This window comes from Fundulus heteroclitus, chromosome 24, assembly GCF_011125445.2.
Source record: "Fundulus heteroclitus isolate FHET01 chromosome 24, MU-UCD_Fhet_4.1, whole genome shotgun sequence".
Taxonomy (NCBI): domain Eukaryota; kingdom Metazoa; phylum Chordata; class Actinopteri; order Cyprinodontiformes; family Fundulidae; genus Fundulus; species Fundulus heteroclitus.
In genome coordinates, this window is record NC_046384.1 from 12,357,758 (window position 1) to 12,376,273 (window position 18,516).

At 43.2% G+C, this 18,516-nt stretch overlaps 1 protein-coding gene across 2 annotated transcripts; it reads left to right on the forward strand.

Moving 5' to 3' along the window:
• Positions 1-482: 482 nt before the first annotated feature.
• kpnb3 (karyopherin (importin) beta 3) lies at positions 483-18,068 on the forward strand. Of its 2 annotated transcripts, XM_012857193.3 has the most exons (26): positions 484-652; positions 3,502-3,582; positions 3,946-4,138; positions 4,235-4,337; positions 4,420-4,516; positions 4,592-4,696; positions 6,397-6,519; positions 6,595-6,715; positions 6,793-6,880; positions 6,969-7,075; positions 7,172-7,296; positions 9,249-9,338; positions 9,444-9,617; positions 9,698-9,916; positions 10,001-10,084; positions 10,180-10,312; positions 10,386-10,507; positions 11,376-11,472; positions 11,569-11,741; positions 11,867-11,978; positions 13,750-13,805; positions 13,885-14,007; positions 15,037-15,256; positions 15,341-15,569; positions 16,371-16,512; positions 17,114-18,068. In XM_012857193.3, exons 1-26 carry the CDS (start codon positions 572-574, stop codon positions 17,198-17,200), a joined length of 3,285 nt encoding a protein of 1,094 aa, XP_012712647.2. In that variant the 5' UTR covers positions 484-571; the 3' UTR covers positions 17,201-18,068. The 2 variants fall into 2 exon arrangements, with proteins under 2 accessions (XP_035983769.1, XP_012712647.2); XM_036127876.1 differs by lacking the exons at positions 15,341-15,569; positions 16,371-16,512; positions 17,114-18,068 and having other exon boundaries at positions 483-652; positions 13,885-14,046; positions 15,008-15,213.
• Positions 18,069-18,516: the final 448 nt, after the last annotated feature.

The window sequence follows — 18,516 nt, forward strand, 5'->3', positions numbered from 1 at the left end:
AACATTAATGTGGAAATATCAAAGCAGCATCAAGAACCAGCCAGGAAGTTAAAGTCTGGGCTGAAATAGTCTTCTAAATGCAGAGGTTTGTGTGCTTTGATGGTAGAAAACAGCTATTTCAAAGTTATACTTTTATTTTAGGGGTTTAAATGTTTTCTGTAGATTATTAAACATATTTCCTCGTTTTTATTTATTCATTTGTTTTTGTTTCACACATTCTTCTATTTTTGTTGTGATTTCTTAGGATTTATACAGTTTATTCGGCTCCAGGAGGAAATATTTTTCTCCTCATATTGACGAAACAAACTCCCGCGTTTTGACAATCCACCGGCAGCCAATAGAAACAGCGTATTCGCGTTTCTGTGCCGTACAAGCCAATAAGCAGAAAGAATTACTGTTGACCAATCGCGTGCGCCCTCTGCTATTCCGTGGTCCAATAGGCGGGGGGTAAGGTTGATAAGGCAGCCAATGGTGCGGTCCCTAAAATTGTGCGGCCAAAGCAAGGTCTGCCGGGTTCATTTCGCCGCTTCTCCCACCCGGCTGGTCTTTTTTTTGTAGGGATCTTACCGCAATGGCGGAACAGCAGCAGCAGTTCTATCTCCTGCTGGGGGACCTTATGAACGCTGACAACAATGTCAGGAAGCAGGCAGAGGTGAGGAAAAAGGATGCCGTTCGCGTGCCGGGTAGAGCGAAGAGAACAGAAGCTAGCCGCCGATAGCCGACGAGGCTGGCCGCGCGCTGAGAGCTCTCGCGTCAGACTCCGTAGCCCCCACGTGCGCCGCGAACCCGAGTAACGGCCGGCTAACGGCTAACTACTCCCGTGTTGCGTAGTTAGCGTGGACATAAGCGGATCTGGGAGACGCCGGGTGTTTAGTGACGCGCTAGGCTTTTGTCTATTAAGCGGCGCCGAGGCGCGTTGATGTTAAGTGAACGAATCCCGTTTGTCGGGTCCCCAATCTTAAAAAAAAAAAAAAAAAATCTCCAGCTGACAGGAAGTAGCGTGGAGCTAAGCGGCTACCTGCTAGCTCCGCGTTAGCCCCGGGCGCGTTGCTCACAAGCCAGACGTGGAGCATGGGCTTAGTGTGCGGCGTTTGAGTGAAAACGGCGCAGCTACGATGCGCCACGGAGGAGCGCAGCGGCGTTTTGCCGGTAGCAGAAAGCTGGCCACGGCCTCAGGCGTTTTTTTTAGCTTTTAAACCCAAAACAAACAAGTTTGGAAACGCAGCTACTCATTTGTGATTGTAATGCTGCTCATGGAGGCAGTGTCTGTGACTAAGGTGGCCTCCGCGCCGCGGCACAGCATTGTTGTGTTTTTCCCTCCATGGTAGCCGACTTTTTGGATGAGCTAGTTGAATCTTATCACGCACACCCTCCCCCGTCACCGGGAGTCAGCGTTTTCCTTTATGAGGCACAGCCTGCCCGCCGCGACGCTAAGCTCATTGGGATTCACCCTGGATGCAAACTTCCCCTCTCTGTCTTGCGCAGCATAATGGGGGGCTTGATCCATATGCTTAGATACTGAAACAAATATTTGTCGCGGTAAACTACTTCCTGGACATTAGCCTTTGGGTTTCTTCTCGTAGGTAACCAAGTTTTAAAGGAACTCAATGCAAATCTCGATTACTTTTAATAAAAAGCTGATTTGCAACATGTTCTCCTATTGCATAAAAAAAAAAAAGATTGGAGTAAAAAAATGGTTGACGGTCCATAAATGTCATATTGTAATTAATCAATTAACCATGAATGGAAAAGGTTATTTATAGGGTAAATTTGTCTTTCTCGTACATGGGGCTGCCCTTTAAGCCAGCTGACTGGCAGCGTGCAGCATCTCTTCAGGACTGCTATGCTACATTTTAAAAGAATGCAGAGATAAAAATGTCAGGCATGTGAGTGCTTTGATGCCTCCTAACGCCGCCTGTACTGAAGGGAGGGAAACCTGTTGGGCAACAACAACAAATCAGGTTTCTTGCTAGGGTTGCCGGTTGTTTATGCGCACTGCAACTAAGACTCGCTGCAACGACGTTGCCGGCTCACTTCTATTTGCTTGGTACGGATTATAATTTCAACACAAGCGTTGCCCAACTGGTGCCTCTCCCTGTTTTCTTTTTAAATGTAATGCAAATATATAAACAGTGAGGGACACTCAGACGTTCATCAGGAGTGGCTTCATGTAAATTTCTCTTTGAGCAGGATGTTTCTTTCTTTTTAATCAGATAAAGGTGATTGCATTAACCTTAACATCCACTCGTGTATAACTACATCATCTTCACAGCACACAACCAAGGTGCTGCTGCATCCCCCATAGAGCCTCTTGGTGTGGCTGCAATTCCCACTTGTTTATTTAGCCAGGATCTCTGTTGAGATTAACATCTTGTTTTGTTTTTTGTTTTTTTTAAAGGGAGACCAAGACAAGAAGGCAAACTGGTCCAAGCTTTAGGCCTAGTCCACATGTAGCAGGATATCTGGGGGAAAACGAGAGGTTTTTATGCAGCTACATCCCTTAAAACGAGTGATCCTAAAAACTCTGGCCAAAGTGGAGATTTATAAACGCCCTGGTTTTGAGCCTGCATGAAAAGACGGCCATTAATGTCTGCTGCATCACGGTCTGCGATGAATGTTGCACTGGGCCGTACGGTGGAGTTAAAAATGAATTTCATCAGAGGTGCTGCTGTTTGCACTGCTTCACTTATTGTTTGCATTTTTAAACAAGATGCAACCTCCCGGCGCCGTGATTGATACCTAACAGGAAGTCCTGGTTGCGTTGAAGGATTCTGATTGGCTGACGTAGGTTTTTAGTTTTGCGTTACACTGACCTTTGTGCATCTGCCGTATTTAATTTAAAAAAAAATAAAAAATGGCCAGTGAGGTATTTCTGCAGGTTGAAAAACTTTTCTTAAAAAAAAAAAACTTCCTCTGTGGTATTTTTTTAAAACGGTGTAGGGGAGATTTTTATTTTATTTGTTTTTAAACCCTGCTACATGTGGACTAGGCCAAAGTTTACCATGATTTAAACTCACAATGTAATAATTAAATCAGCCAACATGGTTAAGGTACCATATCTGGCTTATAGATGCTTAAATATAGTTAATCTAATTTGCTTTTTTTACATAATAAAATAAATCAGTGCTGTCGCTTTTCTCCTTTGGTTTAACGAGGGCCAACGAACCAGATAATAGGGTAGCACTAACTTGTTACAACAATGCAGGGTTCCCCCAGAAAATGGGGTCATGGGGGGGTGGCAGCTCGAAGGAGTGGCGCATTAATGGAGCTAATAGCAGCTAGCGTTAGCTTAGTGATCGTGTCGTGTTGCTCTCAAACATTGAGTGATTTTTAAAATAGACATACGGTGCTTAGCCTGGGGGGTTTTTACTATAAAGGAGAGCCAGCTAGCAATATAAATCTCAGTCTCGTCTGCATAAAGGCGCACTCTCTGTAGACATCGTGTTACCCCGAAGAGTTAAAAGGGAGTGTGTCCGACTTATGCGCTCTTTTTCTCTGCAGGAAACCTACGACAACATCCCGGGCCAGAACAAAATCACATTCCTGCTGCAGGCCGTCAGAGATGCATCAGCTGCAGAGGAGGTTGGTGAAAGAAACGGAAGCGGTTCTCTGATCGCTCTGTCTTTAAAAACGCTGCGACACCAAAGGCATTTTAGGAATCCAGCTGTCACATGTGGGAGCTCGCCGCGGCCCGGCGTCTCCTCATGACTCACAGCGTTGCCATTTGGTTAAGTTTACTCTGACTCCACCAGCTGCTCCGGCCCTTTTCCTTTACCTCAAGGTTGATATTTTTAGACGGCAGAAATGGGAGCAGGCGGCGAGGTGCTGGGAGAGTGACTCTGCTTTTTAAGACGCCGCACCTTTTTTGTCAACTTCATTTCAAATGTCCCGTTTAGCCGCTGCGTGTCTGTTTTTTATTGGTTGAGCTGAATCTCGTCTCCTCAGGTCAGGCAGATGGCGGCCGTGTTGCTGCGGCGGCTGCTGTCGTCCTCCTTCGAGGAAATCTACCCGGGCTTGACGCTGGAGATGCAGACGGCCATCAAGACGGAGCTGCTGACCAGCATCCAGCACGAGACGTCGCAGAACATCCGCAAGAAGGTCTGCGACATCGCAGCCGAGCTCTGCCGCAACCTCATCGGTAAAGTCCGGCTCTCTTGGCCTTCGCATGCATCGCTGTAGCCTTTATTCTGGGCGTGCTAACGATTGACCGCACCGCTCCCCTCCTCTAACCTAGACGATGACGGCAACAACCAGTGGCCAGAGGTGCTGAAGTTCCTGTTCGACTCTGTGAACTCGGACAACGTGGGTCTGAGAGAAGCTGCCCTTCACATTTTCTGGTGAGCTCCGGTTAGCCGCGCGGCTCAGAGCGCTCAGACGGCCGTAGCGACGCCTGACTGTCTCTCTCCCTCCGTGCTTTAGGAACTTCCCGGGCATCTTCGGCAACCAGCAGCAGCACTACCTGGACGTTATCAAGCGCATGCTGGTTCAGTGCATGCAGGACCAAGCCAACCCACATGTAAGCCGCCACCTGACACCACGCCTGGTTTCTGCCGCTCTTTTTCGCCCGATTGTAACGTCTCTGTGCCTCCAGATCCGCACCCTGGCAGCTCGGGCCGCCGCCTCTTTTGTTCTGTCCAATGAAGGCAACACGGCTCTGCTGAAGCATTTCGCTGACCTGCTGCCTGGAATCCTGCAGGTAGGACGCTGCTGCACCCTCATTGGTCCTTCTTCCCTCTCTGGTTCATGTTTAGCAGCAACACAATGTTTTAAATCAGAGCCATGGCAAAGTGCTGCTGAATGAGCTTCCACTGCCTTCAGTGTAGGGCTGGGCGATATGGATTTAAAAAAAAAAAATCTCCGATTTTATCATACCATATCCAATTAATCGATTTTTTTTTTCCCCTCCTTTTTGTTTCATAAAAAGAAATTAAAGAAATTATTTTAAAACCTTGCTTTTTATGTCAAGCATTTCGTCAGGGAGTTGACCTGAATTCAAAGTGCAACTAAAAACAAGCTGTGAAACATGCTTGTAAAACAAGATGGCAGCCGTGCCATTATAAACAATGAAAATATAACAAAACATTTGCTGCTAGTGGTATTACACTTAGAGCTAAGAACAGGCTTCACTGCCAGGGTTCCTGCGGATCCTTAAAAAGTCTTAAAAGGCATTGAATTCTGTAATATAAAACTAAGGCCTTAATTGGCATTAAAATGTCTTAAATCAGTCTTTCTTAGGTCTTAAAATTGTTACCAGGTCATAAATAGGATTTTATTTTCGTAATCCTTACCAAACAGTAAAATAATTGACACAATTATATATTTTTTAAATTTACCGAACGGCTCAATGTAACCATTATTGGTTCCGTCCCGATAGAGCAAGGGTGTCGAACTCATTTCTATATGGGGCCACTTTGGCATCATGAAGTCATTAAAAGGGCCGCTTGCATGTGTAGAGACTTTTCATTTTATAATTTCATTCCAGTTCACAGAGTAGTATAAAAAATGCACAGTAACATAAAAGTAGCAACCTTAGGCCCAGTTTATACAGTTTATCTGCAAAAAAAGTTGATATTGGGGTGAGTTACACTTACAAGAGGCACAGTTTTAGCCACTTTATACACTTTAAAAGGGATATACGCCTTTTTTTTTGGCTCTCAAGGGCCGAATAATTTACCTTGATGGGCCGGATTTGGCCCGCAGGCCTTGAGTTTGACACCTGTGCGATAGCGGAACCAATAAAAACTGTTGCGGCCGAACCATAGCTGTGAAAAAGAGTTGGCACTGATTTATAGTTTATTTTAGCAGGGAACAAAACAAAGTTTTTGAATTCAGTTCAGTAGTTGTTAAAAATATATCTGTAATTTGTGTGTTTTTTTTTTTTTTTAGCTTTCTTCCTATATGGAATGTTTTTCAAAATCTTTAACATGTTTACAGTGCCAGAAAGTAATAGTTTATGTTAAAATAAACATTTGGGTAAAGTTGTCGCAACCAGGTTTATCATGTTTATCGTGAAGTTGGTCTTAACTTTTTATTTCAAGTGGCATTAAAAAGTCTTGAATTTAACTTGCCTTATGCTGTAGGAACCCTGAACTTCAAACTAAGTTAAAAAAAAAATTAATAAGTAAATGAAGTACCTCGTATTATGGTAAAAAGTTTCCATTAAACAATATTTTGACAATATATTTGCCTAAACATATATTCAGCATCACATGCTGTTCTCTTCATGGAAACCCAATGAGTGTATTGGCAAAATAAAATCCAGATTTTCCAAAAATGAAATCTTAAGGAATTGTAAATTCGAATTAATCGATTAAATCGATTTATCCCCCAGCCCTAGTTCAGTGCTTGGATCTGAGGTCCTAAAGCTAACAAATGATTAACTGCTCCTGTGTTCAGGCGGTGAACGAGTCGTGCTATCAAGCAGACGACTCGGTGCTGAAGTCCTTGGTGGAAATCGCCGACACGGCGCCCAAGTACCTGAGGCCCAACCTGGAGGCGACGCTGCAGCTCTGTCTGAAGGTGCGTTCTGCCGTTCTGGTCCCATTCGGCGCGAACGGGACCCGCCGTTAACCCGTTGACCTCTGCCCCCCTCAGCTGTGTGCCGACACAAACCTGACCAACATGCAGAGGCAGCTGGCTCTGGAAGTCATCGTCACGCTGTCGGAGACGGCGGCGGCCATGCTGAGGAAGCACACGGCCATCGTGGCTCAGAGCGGTGAGGACGCGCTCCGTCGCTCCGGAGGCACACGGCGCCGCTCTGCTGGTTGTGCCGACGCTGAAATCTCTTCTCAGTTCCCCAGATGCTGGCTATGATGGTGGACCTGGAAGACGACGACGAGTGGGCCATGGCCGACGAGCTGGAGGACGACGACTTCGACAGGTAGCTGCAGCGGACGCCTGAAATGAGAGCAGGTCGTTTAATCCTTAAAGTGCTCGTGTCTGAGTGATCCGTGTCTTTTAACGCTTAGTAACGCCGTGGCCGGGGAGAGCGCTCTGGACAGAATCGCCTGTGGTCTGGGAGGAAAGATCATTTTGCCCATGATCAAGCAGCACATAATGCAGATGCTGCAGAACCGTGAGTGAAGCCGCTCCTTCTAGATTAAACCCACTTAGTGTTTTATAGTGTCTGCTCTCTCCCTCTCATCGTGTTTTTATTTCTTTTTGCTCACAGCCGACTGGAAATACCGTCACGCTGGACTGATGGCGCTGTCTGCCATCGGCGAAGGCTGCCACCAGCAGATGGAGGCCATTCTTCAGGAGATCGTCAGCTTTGTCCTCCTCTTCTGCTCTGATCCCGTAAGAAGCCGCTCCGCATGGATTCAACGTTCACGTTCACACAGTTCCACCTGTGCTGCTTTTGTTTTAGGGTTTCAGGCGACAAGCAGCAGCTTAAATGGTGATGTTCTGCTGTAAATTATGAAAAACTGTCTGACCTTCATATTCAGACTGATTCGGGTTGGAGCAGATGCTTCGATTCCTGATCAACCATCAAGACCGCTTCTGGAAGAGCCTCCATGTTTATTTTAGTTAGAATAAAGACCAGAAGCCTCGTCTGTGACAGCAAAACGGATTCAATGAACTCCACCAGTTCTGCATATCAGCACAGCAGAAAGCAGAAATTCAATAGTTGACCTGTTTTATTTCACCTTCAGTGAGTTTTATAGTTCACGCTGATTAGGGCTGGATATCTAGGATGAGCCGATGCGATTCTAATCTAGCTCAGCTTGATTTAATTTGACTCCCATATCAATATTTATTACTTTCAAATGAATGTTCAAAGTCATTCAATCATCAAAACCAGCCAACTATTCTATTTATGTCCAATTTATTGAACACTGATATATTAACAGGAAATTAAAGTGCATTTGGTTCAAAGCATTTAACGTATCACAGAAACATGTGATGCAGGAATTTCTCCACTGTGAGATCAATAAAGTCTATTTTAAACCAAAAATGTACTACCAGTTGTCACTACCCGATCCGTACCCGTTGCACGATCCGTTCCAGCAGCTAATTTGCGCGTGCGCGAACAGAATAACTTCCGAGTCGCCAATAAATAATGTAATTACGGTACTGAAAATACTTATACCATTAAAGAATGCAAAACTGTTTTGTATAGAAAATATTTAAGATATTTCTGGAAGAAATTGATGCGTTCTCCATTGTATTGCTTGACGTCATCATTGGATATGCTCAGAAGTCCGGTAATATATCATTGCATAACGTTTTGTCTGAATGCAATTTATTATTTGTTCAAACAGGACTGGGAAAAATATCTTCATCCTTAATTATAAGGGGAATTTTGTGATACAAATAATGTTGTACTAAAAAGTTTTATTAGAAAGTTAAAACTATCGATTGAGATTTTAGCGCCCTTCTGGTGTACACATCATAAACTAGAGAAGACCTCGTCATTATAGCAGCCGCATTGTTTATTTTTTACAAAAGCCGAACAGGGAATAGAACAAAGAACGCATAACAAAGCCAAGGCATACTTTTTTAAAATGCATTTATTAAGTACAAAATACACAAATACATCTGCAAATAAATGATAAAAAAAAAACTGAATAATATTCTAAATCAAATACGTTTCTATACTCCAAAACGTGTTCATAGCTGGGGGTTTTTATGTGCTTTAAGAAATGGTGTATATAATTTTATTCCCCTAACCACAAATGGGAGACATTTTATATATATATATATATATATATATATATATATATATATATATATATATATATATATATATATATATATATATATATATATATATATATATATATATATATATATATATATATATCTCTATCTATATATATATCTCTCTATCTATATATATATCTCTCTATCTCTATCTCTATATATTTACATATTTCTGTATTTATTTGTAGAATATGCAATATTTACGCAAATACAAAAAGAAACCCCCGCTCCGAAAAAGACAAAAGAATAAAAAAGTAAGAAACATTAAATATTGCCTACCGGAAGTTATTCTGTTCGTGCGTAAATTAGCTGATGGTACGGATCAGGTAGTGACAAGCGTTTCTAAAATCCTGTCGGTCACTGAACAAATTCATCTCACTTGCTCTTTCTCGCTGTGAACAGTAATGGTGCGCTGTAATAACGCCCCCTAGGGGTTGGGAGGTATATCGATATTGTTTTTTAAAACCATCGAATCTGTGTAGATTTTTCTGCACAGCCCTGCTGCTGACCCAGTTTAATCGTTTGCTTCTTTTACTCGTCTTCAGCACCCGAGAGTCCGTTACGCCGCCTGTAACGCCATCGGACAGATGGCCACCGACTTCGCTCCGACCTTTCAGAAGAAGTTCCACGATAAGGTAGCCGACCACGCGCCTCCTTTCTGCTAGCACTTGTTAAAGGAGGGGGGAAACGGGTGGTTTGCTTCTCAGTGAGCGGCATTAAAAAGCTGCGCTCTCCTCCAGGTCATCTCCGCGCTCCTCCAGACGATGGAGGACCAGAGCAACCCACGAGTCCAAGCGCACGCCGCCGCCGCCCTCATCAACTTCACAGAGGACTGCCCCAAGTCGCTGCTCCTCCCCTACCTGGACAGCCTGGTGCAGCACCTCCACGTCATCATGGTGGCCAAGCTGCAGGAGGTAAGGCTGAGCGAGGAGAGGTTGTAGGTGAGAATCTGGCTCCATGGAAGCGTTAAACCCACCGGTGTCTCCCCCCCCAGCTGATCCAGAAGGGCACCAAGCTGGTCCTGGAGCAGGTGGTGACGTCCATCGCCTCGGTGGCCGACACGGCGGAGGAGAAGTTTGTGCCGTACTACGAGCTGTTCATGCCGTCGCTGAAGCACATCGTGGAGAACGCCGTGCAGAAGGAGCTGCGGCTGCTGCGGGGGAAGACCATCGAGTGCATCAGCCTGATCGGCCTGGCCGTCGGCAAGGACAAGGTGGGTTCTGGGTCCGGCCCGTCAGGGAGGAGGGAGCTGGTTCCTCACCGCTTCAGTCTAATTTCTCCCTCTGTGGGGTTCCAGTTCATGCCGGACGCCTCCGCAGTGATGCAGCTGCTCCTCAAGACCCAGACGGACTTCAACGACCTGGAAGACGACGACCCTCAGGTAGGAGCGCCCCCCGAAAAAAAAAAAAAAAAAAAGCCCGGCCAGCGGTTCTGTCCGCCACATCTGGGTCCGCTGACGGCCGCTCTGTGCTGCAGATCTCCTACATGATATCGGCCTGGGCCCGCATGTGCAAGATCCTGGGGAAGGAGTTCCAGCAGTACCTCCCTGTGGTGATGGGGCCCTTAATGAAGACCGCCTCCATAAAGCCGGAGGTGGCGCTCCTCGACAGTAAGTGTCTGGTTCTGGTTCTGGTTCTGACTCCAGGTTGAAGATTTTAGCCCTGAGACGTGTTTCCCTGCAGCTCAGGACATGGAGAACATATCGGAGGACGAGGGCTGGGAGTTTGTGAACCTGGGAGATCAGCAGAGTTTTGGAATCAAGACGGCGGGCCTGGAGGAGAAGGCCACCGCCTGCCAGATGTTGGTGAGCAGCTGGCCAAAAGATCATTTCTGCCAGGGTTCCCACGGGTCCTTGAAATCCTTGAAAGTTTGTGAATCTGGAAAAAATTAATTCAAGGCCCTTGAAAGTTCTTGAAAACAGCCAAAAAAAAAACACCTTGTCCTTGAAAGTCCTTGAATTTTTTTGTGGGGTTAAAAGTTCACACAGATGATGACTCATGTGTCATTATTTTACTACCACACAATCTTTTAAAATTATGTTGATTCCGCAGACTTTTAATTTGCAAAAGTACGTTGGCTCTTCTTCGTTAGTTGGTAGGCTACGGTTTAGGCCTACGTCCGTCCAATAGGTTACATTCACGCAGTGTTGCCAACTCAGCAACTTTGTCTCTATATTTAGCGACTTTTCAGAGTCAAAGTCAAAAACTAGCTTAATCAAAGATGAAAGTAAGTGAAACAAATTGATATAATTCTGAACTTCTCAATGCTGCACTTTTTTCCATAAAATTCCATGAAGCGGTAGGCTAATGTACATCTTATATGTAATGTAGTATGGCATAGCCATGTACTGTGGATATAAATGTAGGCTATGAATATGATCAATATCAATGTAGGCTATAAATTAAGTCCACTTTCTTGCATTGCTTCTGACCCAACAACTTCTATGCCGTTTAGTCTTTTATTGAATTTGCATTGTATTAAAATATGATAACCTATTCAGTGGTCACAGTAGGTAAATGCCGCCACGTGTGGTCCTTGAATTTGAGGAAATTGGTCCTGGAAAGTCCTTGAAAGGTCCTTGAATTTGATGTTCACCAAGGTGTGGGAACCTTGTTCTGCGTGGTGAAGAACAATGGCATGAAAGTCTTCCTCTGCATTCGTTTCTCTTCTAGGTGTGTTATGCCAAAGAGCTGAAGGAGGGCTTTGTGGAGTACACGGAGCAGGTGGTGAAGCTCATGGTGCCTCTGCTCAAGTTCTACTTTCATGATGATATCCTTCATGTTGCCTTCCTGTCACATCTGGACTGAAATAATCTGAAATAATGGACTAGGCAGGTAAATGTTGGGTTCTCCTTAACGGTCCCACGTGTCAGAGTGGCTGCGGCTGAATCCATGCCGCTCCTCCTGGAGTGCGCTCGGGTCCGCGGGCCGGAGTACCTCACCCAGATGTGGCACTTCATGTGCGACGCGCTCATCAAGGCCATCGGCACCGAGCCCGACTCCGACGTCCTCTCTGAAATCATGCATTCGTTCGCCAAGGTACGTCCACCAGGGCGGCGACATTTACAGCAGAGGATTTAACTTCCTGGAGAAATGGTGTCAGATTTAAGGTGTTATTTGTCCTGATGAGAGCTGTGTCTTTTATTTTATTTCTTTTTATTCAGTGTGTTGAGCTGATGGGAGACGACTGTTTGAACAAGGAGCATTTTGAGGAACTGGGTGGCATCCTTAAAGGGAAACTGGAGGAGCACTTTAAAAACCAGGAGCTCAGACAAGGTGAGGCAGAACCCAGCAAATCAGGATTGTTTCCTGATAAATTTCTTTTTTTTTATTTTTAATATATATAGATCTAGATATAAAGATATAAATCTAGATATAGAGATGGAGAGAGATATCTAGAGAGAGATATCTAGAGAGAGATATCTAGAGAGAGATATCTAGAGAGAGATATCTAGAGAGAGATATCTAGAGAGAGATATCTAGAGAGAGATATCTAGAGAGAGATATCTAGAGAGAGATATCTAGAGAGAGATATCTAGAGAGAGATATCTAGAGAGAGATATCTAGAGAGAGATATCTAGAGAGAGAGATATCTAGAGAGAGATATCTCTAGAGAGAGAGATATCTCTAGAGAGAGAGATATCTCTAGAGAGAGAGATATCTAGAACAAAATTGTAGTTTCTTGCAAAAAAGACTCAACTTTTGTTACTTAACATAATGTTCTGTATTTAAAGCCTGGCCTAGTGAAAAATAATGAGGTGTAACAATCGATAAAATAATAATGGTCTAATTTATGCAAAATTTAAATATTGATATATTTAGTCCTGCTTAAGATGTGCTTTTATTTTGAAACTCACAAGGCATGAGACTACCCTGAACAGATTATATTTTATGGTTCTTTTTTGAACTTTTTATGATTGTATTTGGGATTTTATTTTATGTTGGTTTTCAGAATAAATTGTAACTTCCTGATATTTAAATTAATTTTAAAACTTGGATTGGGATTTTATTTTTTATTATGTTGGTTTTCAGAATAAATTGTAACTTCCTGATATTTAAATTAATTTTAAAACTTGGATTGGGATTTTATTTTTATTATGTTGGTTTTCAGAATAAATTGCAACTTCCTGATATTTAAATTAATTTTAAAACTTGGATTGGGATTTTATCTTATTATGTTGGTTTTCAGAATAAATTGTAACTTCCTGATATTTTAATTAATTTTAAAACTTGGATTGGGATTTTATTTTATTATGTTGGTTTTCAGAATAAATTGTAACTTCCTGATATTTAAATTAATTTTAAAACTTGGATTGGGATTTTATTTTTTATTATGTTGGTTTTCAGAATAAATTGTAACTTCCTGATATTTAAATTAATTTTAAAACTTGGATTGGGATTTTATTTTTATTATGTTGGTTTTCAGAATAAATTGCAACTTCCTGATATTTAAATTAATTTTAAAACTTGGATTGGGATTTTATCTTATTATGTTGGTTTTCAGAATAAATTGTAACTTCCTGATATTTAAATTAATTTTAAAACTTGGATTGGGATTTTATTTTATTATGTTGGTTTTCAGAATAAATTGTAACTTCCTGATATTTAAATTAATTTTAAAACTTGGATTGGGATTTTATTTTATTATGTTGGTTTTCAGAATAAATTGTAACTTCCTGATATTTAAATTAATTTTAAAACTTGGATTGGGGTTTTATTTTTTATTATGTTGGTTTTCAGAATAAATTGTAACTTCCTGATATTTAAATTAATTTTAAAACTTGGATTGGGATTTTATTTTTATTATGTTGGTTTTCAGAATAAATTGCAACTTCCTGATATTTAAATTAATTTTAAAACTTGGATTGGGATTTTATCTTATTATGTTGGTTTTCAGAATAAATTGTAACTTCCTGATATTTAAATTAATTTTAGAACTTGGATTTTTGGTTAATCCACGATCAATTACACGCAGCGTAAAGCGCTGGTCCTGAAAACGTGGAGCTTTCCCGGTCCTGCAGTGAGAAAATGTTTTTATGCTCCGCAGCCAAAAGACAAGATGAAGACTACGACGAGCAGGTGGAGGAGACGCTGCAGGATGAGGTGAGTAACCAGACGGAGACGTGCTGAAGGGAAACCTTCTGGAGCTGAAAGCGTTTTTCCCCCTCTGCGGCTTTTTCAGGACGAGAACGACGTTTACATCCTGACCAAAGTGTCGGACATCCTGCACTCTGTGTTCAGCAGCTACAAGGAGAAGGTGCTGCCCTGGTTCGAGCAGCTGCTGCAGCTCATCGTCCAGCTCATCGTAAGTTTGCAGGATTTAATCTCCCGGGCTGAGCGGGCGCCGGTGTAGGTACCAGATTGACTCGGGTGCTACCCGATGACGTCTATGTATGGCAACTCAACTCAAACAAACTAGATTATGCGCCCGTGGTCTCCGTTTGTTACAAATCAATTTTATTTTGTTAATTTACGGTTATTTTCCTGTAAATTAGTCGAGGCATGAAAACTTTTAACATCATTTTGGAATACTTGTGTGGTAGTCTGACAATTTAATCAGTAATTTTGCAGGATCAAAGTTACAACCTTAGAGAAATTTAATTCCTCCAATTTTTTTTATTAAGTTGTGAAGGGAAACTAAACCATAAACTCATTTCATTTTTAATAAAAGTCAGCAGCCACATTTAATTTTATCACGGCATTCATCACTGTAAAATCAATAACGTTCATTCCTCCTTTTTGTACTGATGTTCTTTCTGATCACATGTTTTTTTATTATTCCAGATGAAATTGTGATGAATTTGATTATTTTTTTTTTATTGTGGTATTTGGTACATTTAAGATATATGCTGGATAAATTAGTCTGGCTAGCCCTTCCATTTTTGTTAACAATATTCTTCCAAACATTGAGCCAATAGTCAAATATATATATATTTTTATTTATTTATTTGTAAAATGGCTTGAATATTTGTTCAAGCTTTTGAGAAAAAAGAAACCGCTAAATTAACTTAATAAAATTGATTCGTTACAAATGCAGACCGCGGGCTCTATGTAGTTTGTTTGAGTGGCGTTGCCATAAGGTGACGTCATCGGGAGGCGCAGGGACCATGGAGAATTTCTTCGTAAAAATTGTCCGTTTACAAACCGCAATCCCGCTCTCGAATAAAACCTACACCCCGCTATAATTACTTTAGTAAGTTGTCCAGACCAATTACAATATTTTGCGCAATTGAGCAAACGTTAAACCAACAATGTATAGTGACGTCATCAGAAGACGCAGGACCCGAGTCAATCTGGTACCTACAGCGGCTGACGCGTCTTTTCCTCGCTCCAGTGTCCCAACAGACCGTGGGCCGACAGGCAGTGGGGTCTGTGCATCTTCGACGACGTGATCGAGCACTGCAGCCCCACCTCCTTCAAGTACGCCGAGTACTTCCTGCGGCCGATGCTCCAGTCGCTCTGCGACACCAGCCCTGAGGTGCGGCAGGCGGCGGCTTACGGCGTGGGCGTCATGGCTCAGTACGGCGGCGACCACTACCGGCCTTTCTGCACAGGTAGGAAGACGGCGGGGCGATTTTTAAGCAACCGCCGCGTCTGCGCTGGCTAAAGTTTGACGTCTGTGTGGTCGGCTGTGGCAGAGGCGCTCCCCCTGCTGGTGGGTGTCATCCAGGCGGCCGACTCGCGGTCCAAGGAGAACGTCAACGCCACGGAGAACTGCATCTCCGCGGTGGGGAAGCTGATGAGGTTCCGGCCGGAGTGCGTCAACGCCAACGAGGTCCTCCCCCATTGGCTGGGCTGGCTGCCGCTCAAGGAGGACAAGGAGGAGGCCGTGCACACCTTTGACTTCCTGTGTGACCTGATTGAAAGGTGGGAACCCCCCCCCCCCCCCCCCGCACCCGCCGCCGCTGCTGCTAACTAGGGCTGAACAATTAATCGCATTTTCAATATAATCGCGATTTTAAAAAAAGGCAATTTTCAAATCGCAGAGTCTGCAATTTTTGGCTATGTAACAATTAGGGAGTCAGACACGTCCATTAGGTGTTGGTAAAATGTTTAAAGTGGGTTTGCCTCCACATGGAAGGGAAGACAGTTGCAGCAGTGAGATAATCTAATTTTATTACTTGTTTTAGAGTTTATATAATCATACATAGCATTAAGTACAGGTCTATCAGTTTAATACATAGAGTTGCTTGTTGGTTGGACTTTATGTTCAACAAGGATTGATGTCCAAATCTACTAAAAGCTGTTCTCTTGAACAATATTCTGATTAATAGAAACATTAAAAGTTCTTGTTTTTAAATAGTCCCTGTTTACAAACATCTTTATTTAGACGCCATTTTTGTTGCTTGTGGTTAATGCAGAGAAAAGTCAAAATTGCAATTTTGGTTGAAATATATTGTAGGCAGAACGCAATCATTACTGCTCTGAGTTTAGATGCTGTGGGTCTTTTAGCAACTAATCTGCACAGCGAGGAAACAAATTGATTTGTTGTTTGTATATGTTTTAAAGAGATGATAAATAAACTGGAAAAAGAAAATCGCATTAAATCGCAATATTAAGAAAAAAAATCGCAATTAGATTATTTTCCAAAATCGTTCAGCCCTACTGCTACCACGACCTAAAGGTGGAGGTCCGTGGCTCAACCTGTTTCGCTTCTCCTCTCCACAGCAACAACCCCATCGTCCTGGGGCCCGAAAACTCCAACCTGCCCAAAATCTTCCTCATCATCGCCGACGGCGTCGCCAACGAATCGGTTAAGAGCGAAGACGCCTGCAGCAAACGGCTCGCTAACGTCATCCGTCAAGTCCAGGTGAGCCAGCACCGCGTTCCCACCACTGAGCTATATTATACACTGGAGTGCTAAACACCCGCTGTTTAAACGAGTCGCTTTGAAGCCACCAGCCGCCATATTGGTACTCCCTATTTCCCCCCAGTAACTAGGGAATATGTGCGCTACAGCATCGAATAACGAGGATTTTCTCATGTTCAGGGGGGCTTAAAACTTTTAAAATGTCAAATGCCATATACTTTTATGTTATGTACTAAAACTATCAAGTAATGAGAAAGTCATGTGCTGAAATGTTTTGCATTTTATTTATATATATATATATATATATTTATTTATTTATTTCAGCACCTAATTTCCTAGTAGTTGATAGTGTTAGTACATCCACTGACTGTAGAATTACCTATGAAACGTTTTCACTCAGCTAGAAAACTGCTTGTTGTTGCAACCAAATCCTATGAGATTCTGTGAGAGTAGGGAGTAGCAAGATGGCGGCCAGTGACTTCAGTTTTTCAGCAAAATCAGCACTCCAGTGTATTATATAGCTCAGTGGTTCCTGCGTGTTTCTGAGGCGCTGCCGGCTGAGGTGTGAACATGTCGTCTCTTCATCCTCCTCTTCCTCCAGGTGTCTGGAGGACTGTGGACGCAGTGTGTCTCCACCCTGAACGAGACGCAGCAGAAAGCCATCCAGGACCTTCTGAACACTGCCTGATCCCGGACCCTCGCCCTGTCACCTCCTTTTTTCTGTTCTCCAAGACGCCCAAGAAGAAACGTAGAGCTCCTGGATCTCCTCCATACACTCCCCCCCTCCCCCACCCGTTTCTCCCTCCTGCTCCGTAGTGTGTATGGACGCCAGATTCCCCCCTCATCGCCGCCTTCGCCCGACTAACATGAAGCTCAGCTAACTCCGTGGGGGGGGGGGCAGCAGGTCAGATCTCCATGGAGGACATCGGCCACCAACCTGAAAGACTCTCCTCCTGCACCGGGGAGATGATTGTAGAAGCTAAGCTGTCGCCCCGCCTCCTCTTGGAGCCGCTCCCCGACCCGTCTGGCTGCTCCGCCCAGAGGGGCTCCAAGTCGCCCCGTCTAATTGGACTGAAGAAGCGTGGGACTGGCAGGACATTATTCTGGACTGAGCTGCTGAAAAGAAGTGGAAAATGCACATCGGGCAATCACTGCCTATATCCTGTGAAATTTCTTTTTTGTATTTTTATTTTTTTTTCTTCTTGTTCCGTGTTTTCCAAGCGTTGGTCGGGATGTGTTTTAACATGGCATGTTACGTGGCTAACTCAAAATACCAATGATCTGTCCATTCACGCAGTTTTTCTTGGCCTTCACGGGGAAGTTTTTTTGAAACGGTTCTCTGGACCCTTCTGGTAGCAGCTGAAAAGGCGGCGTTGGTTCTCCTACAGAGACTCGGTTCTGTGCTCGGTTAACGCCTCAAAACAACGCGACTGTTTGTAAAGAGGAGAAGGAGCGCATCCTTAACTCCCAGCCGTCTGGTTTTGACCCGTTGCAGTCCTGCAGATGTGAAATGAAATTCTAGAAACTACCAATAAAATTACGTTGAGGACTTCTGAGAATGAGTTTTTTTTTATTCACGGTAAAAACCACATGTGCACATTCACAGAGCAACAGATGGCTGTATATTCACCACCACACAGGGATGTATGGGTTTGACGGGTCGGTACTGAGAACATGGGTTCCCCTACACACTGGAACTAAAGTTAAGGTCTGAATAAGTATGGAAAACTTTCTTTCTAGACTGCCATTTCCTAAAGGTTGTCATTTTTGTGCCCTTTTTTTTTTTTTTTTTCCCGGTATCCTTGCTTAAATTTTTAGTCTAGGTTTTACAGGTTCTGCGTTTTGTTAAAACTGAGTAAGTTCATGGTGGACGTTTGTGTTTTATGTTAAAATGGGTCTAAAGGAGTGATAGAAGTGGATATTTTGTAAAGTTAAATTAAGTTACCCAAAATTAGAAAAAGTAGAGAGAAAAGTAAAAATGTGATTGCCTTCAAGATGGAGTGC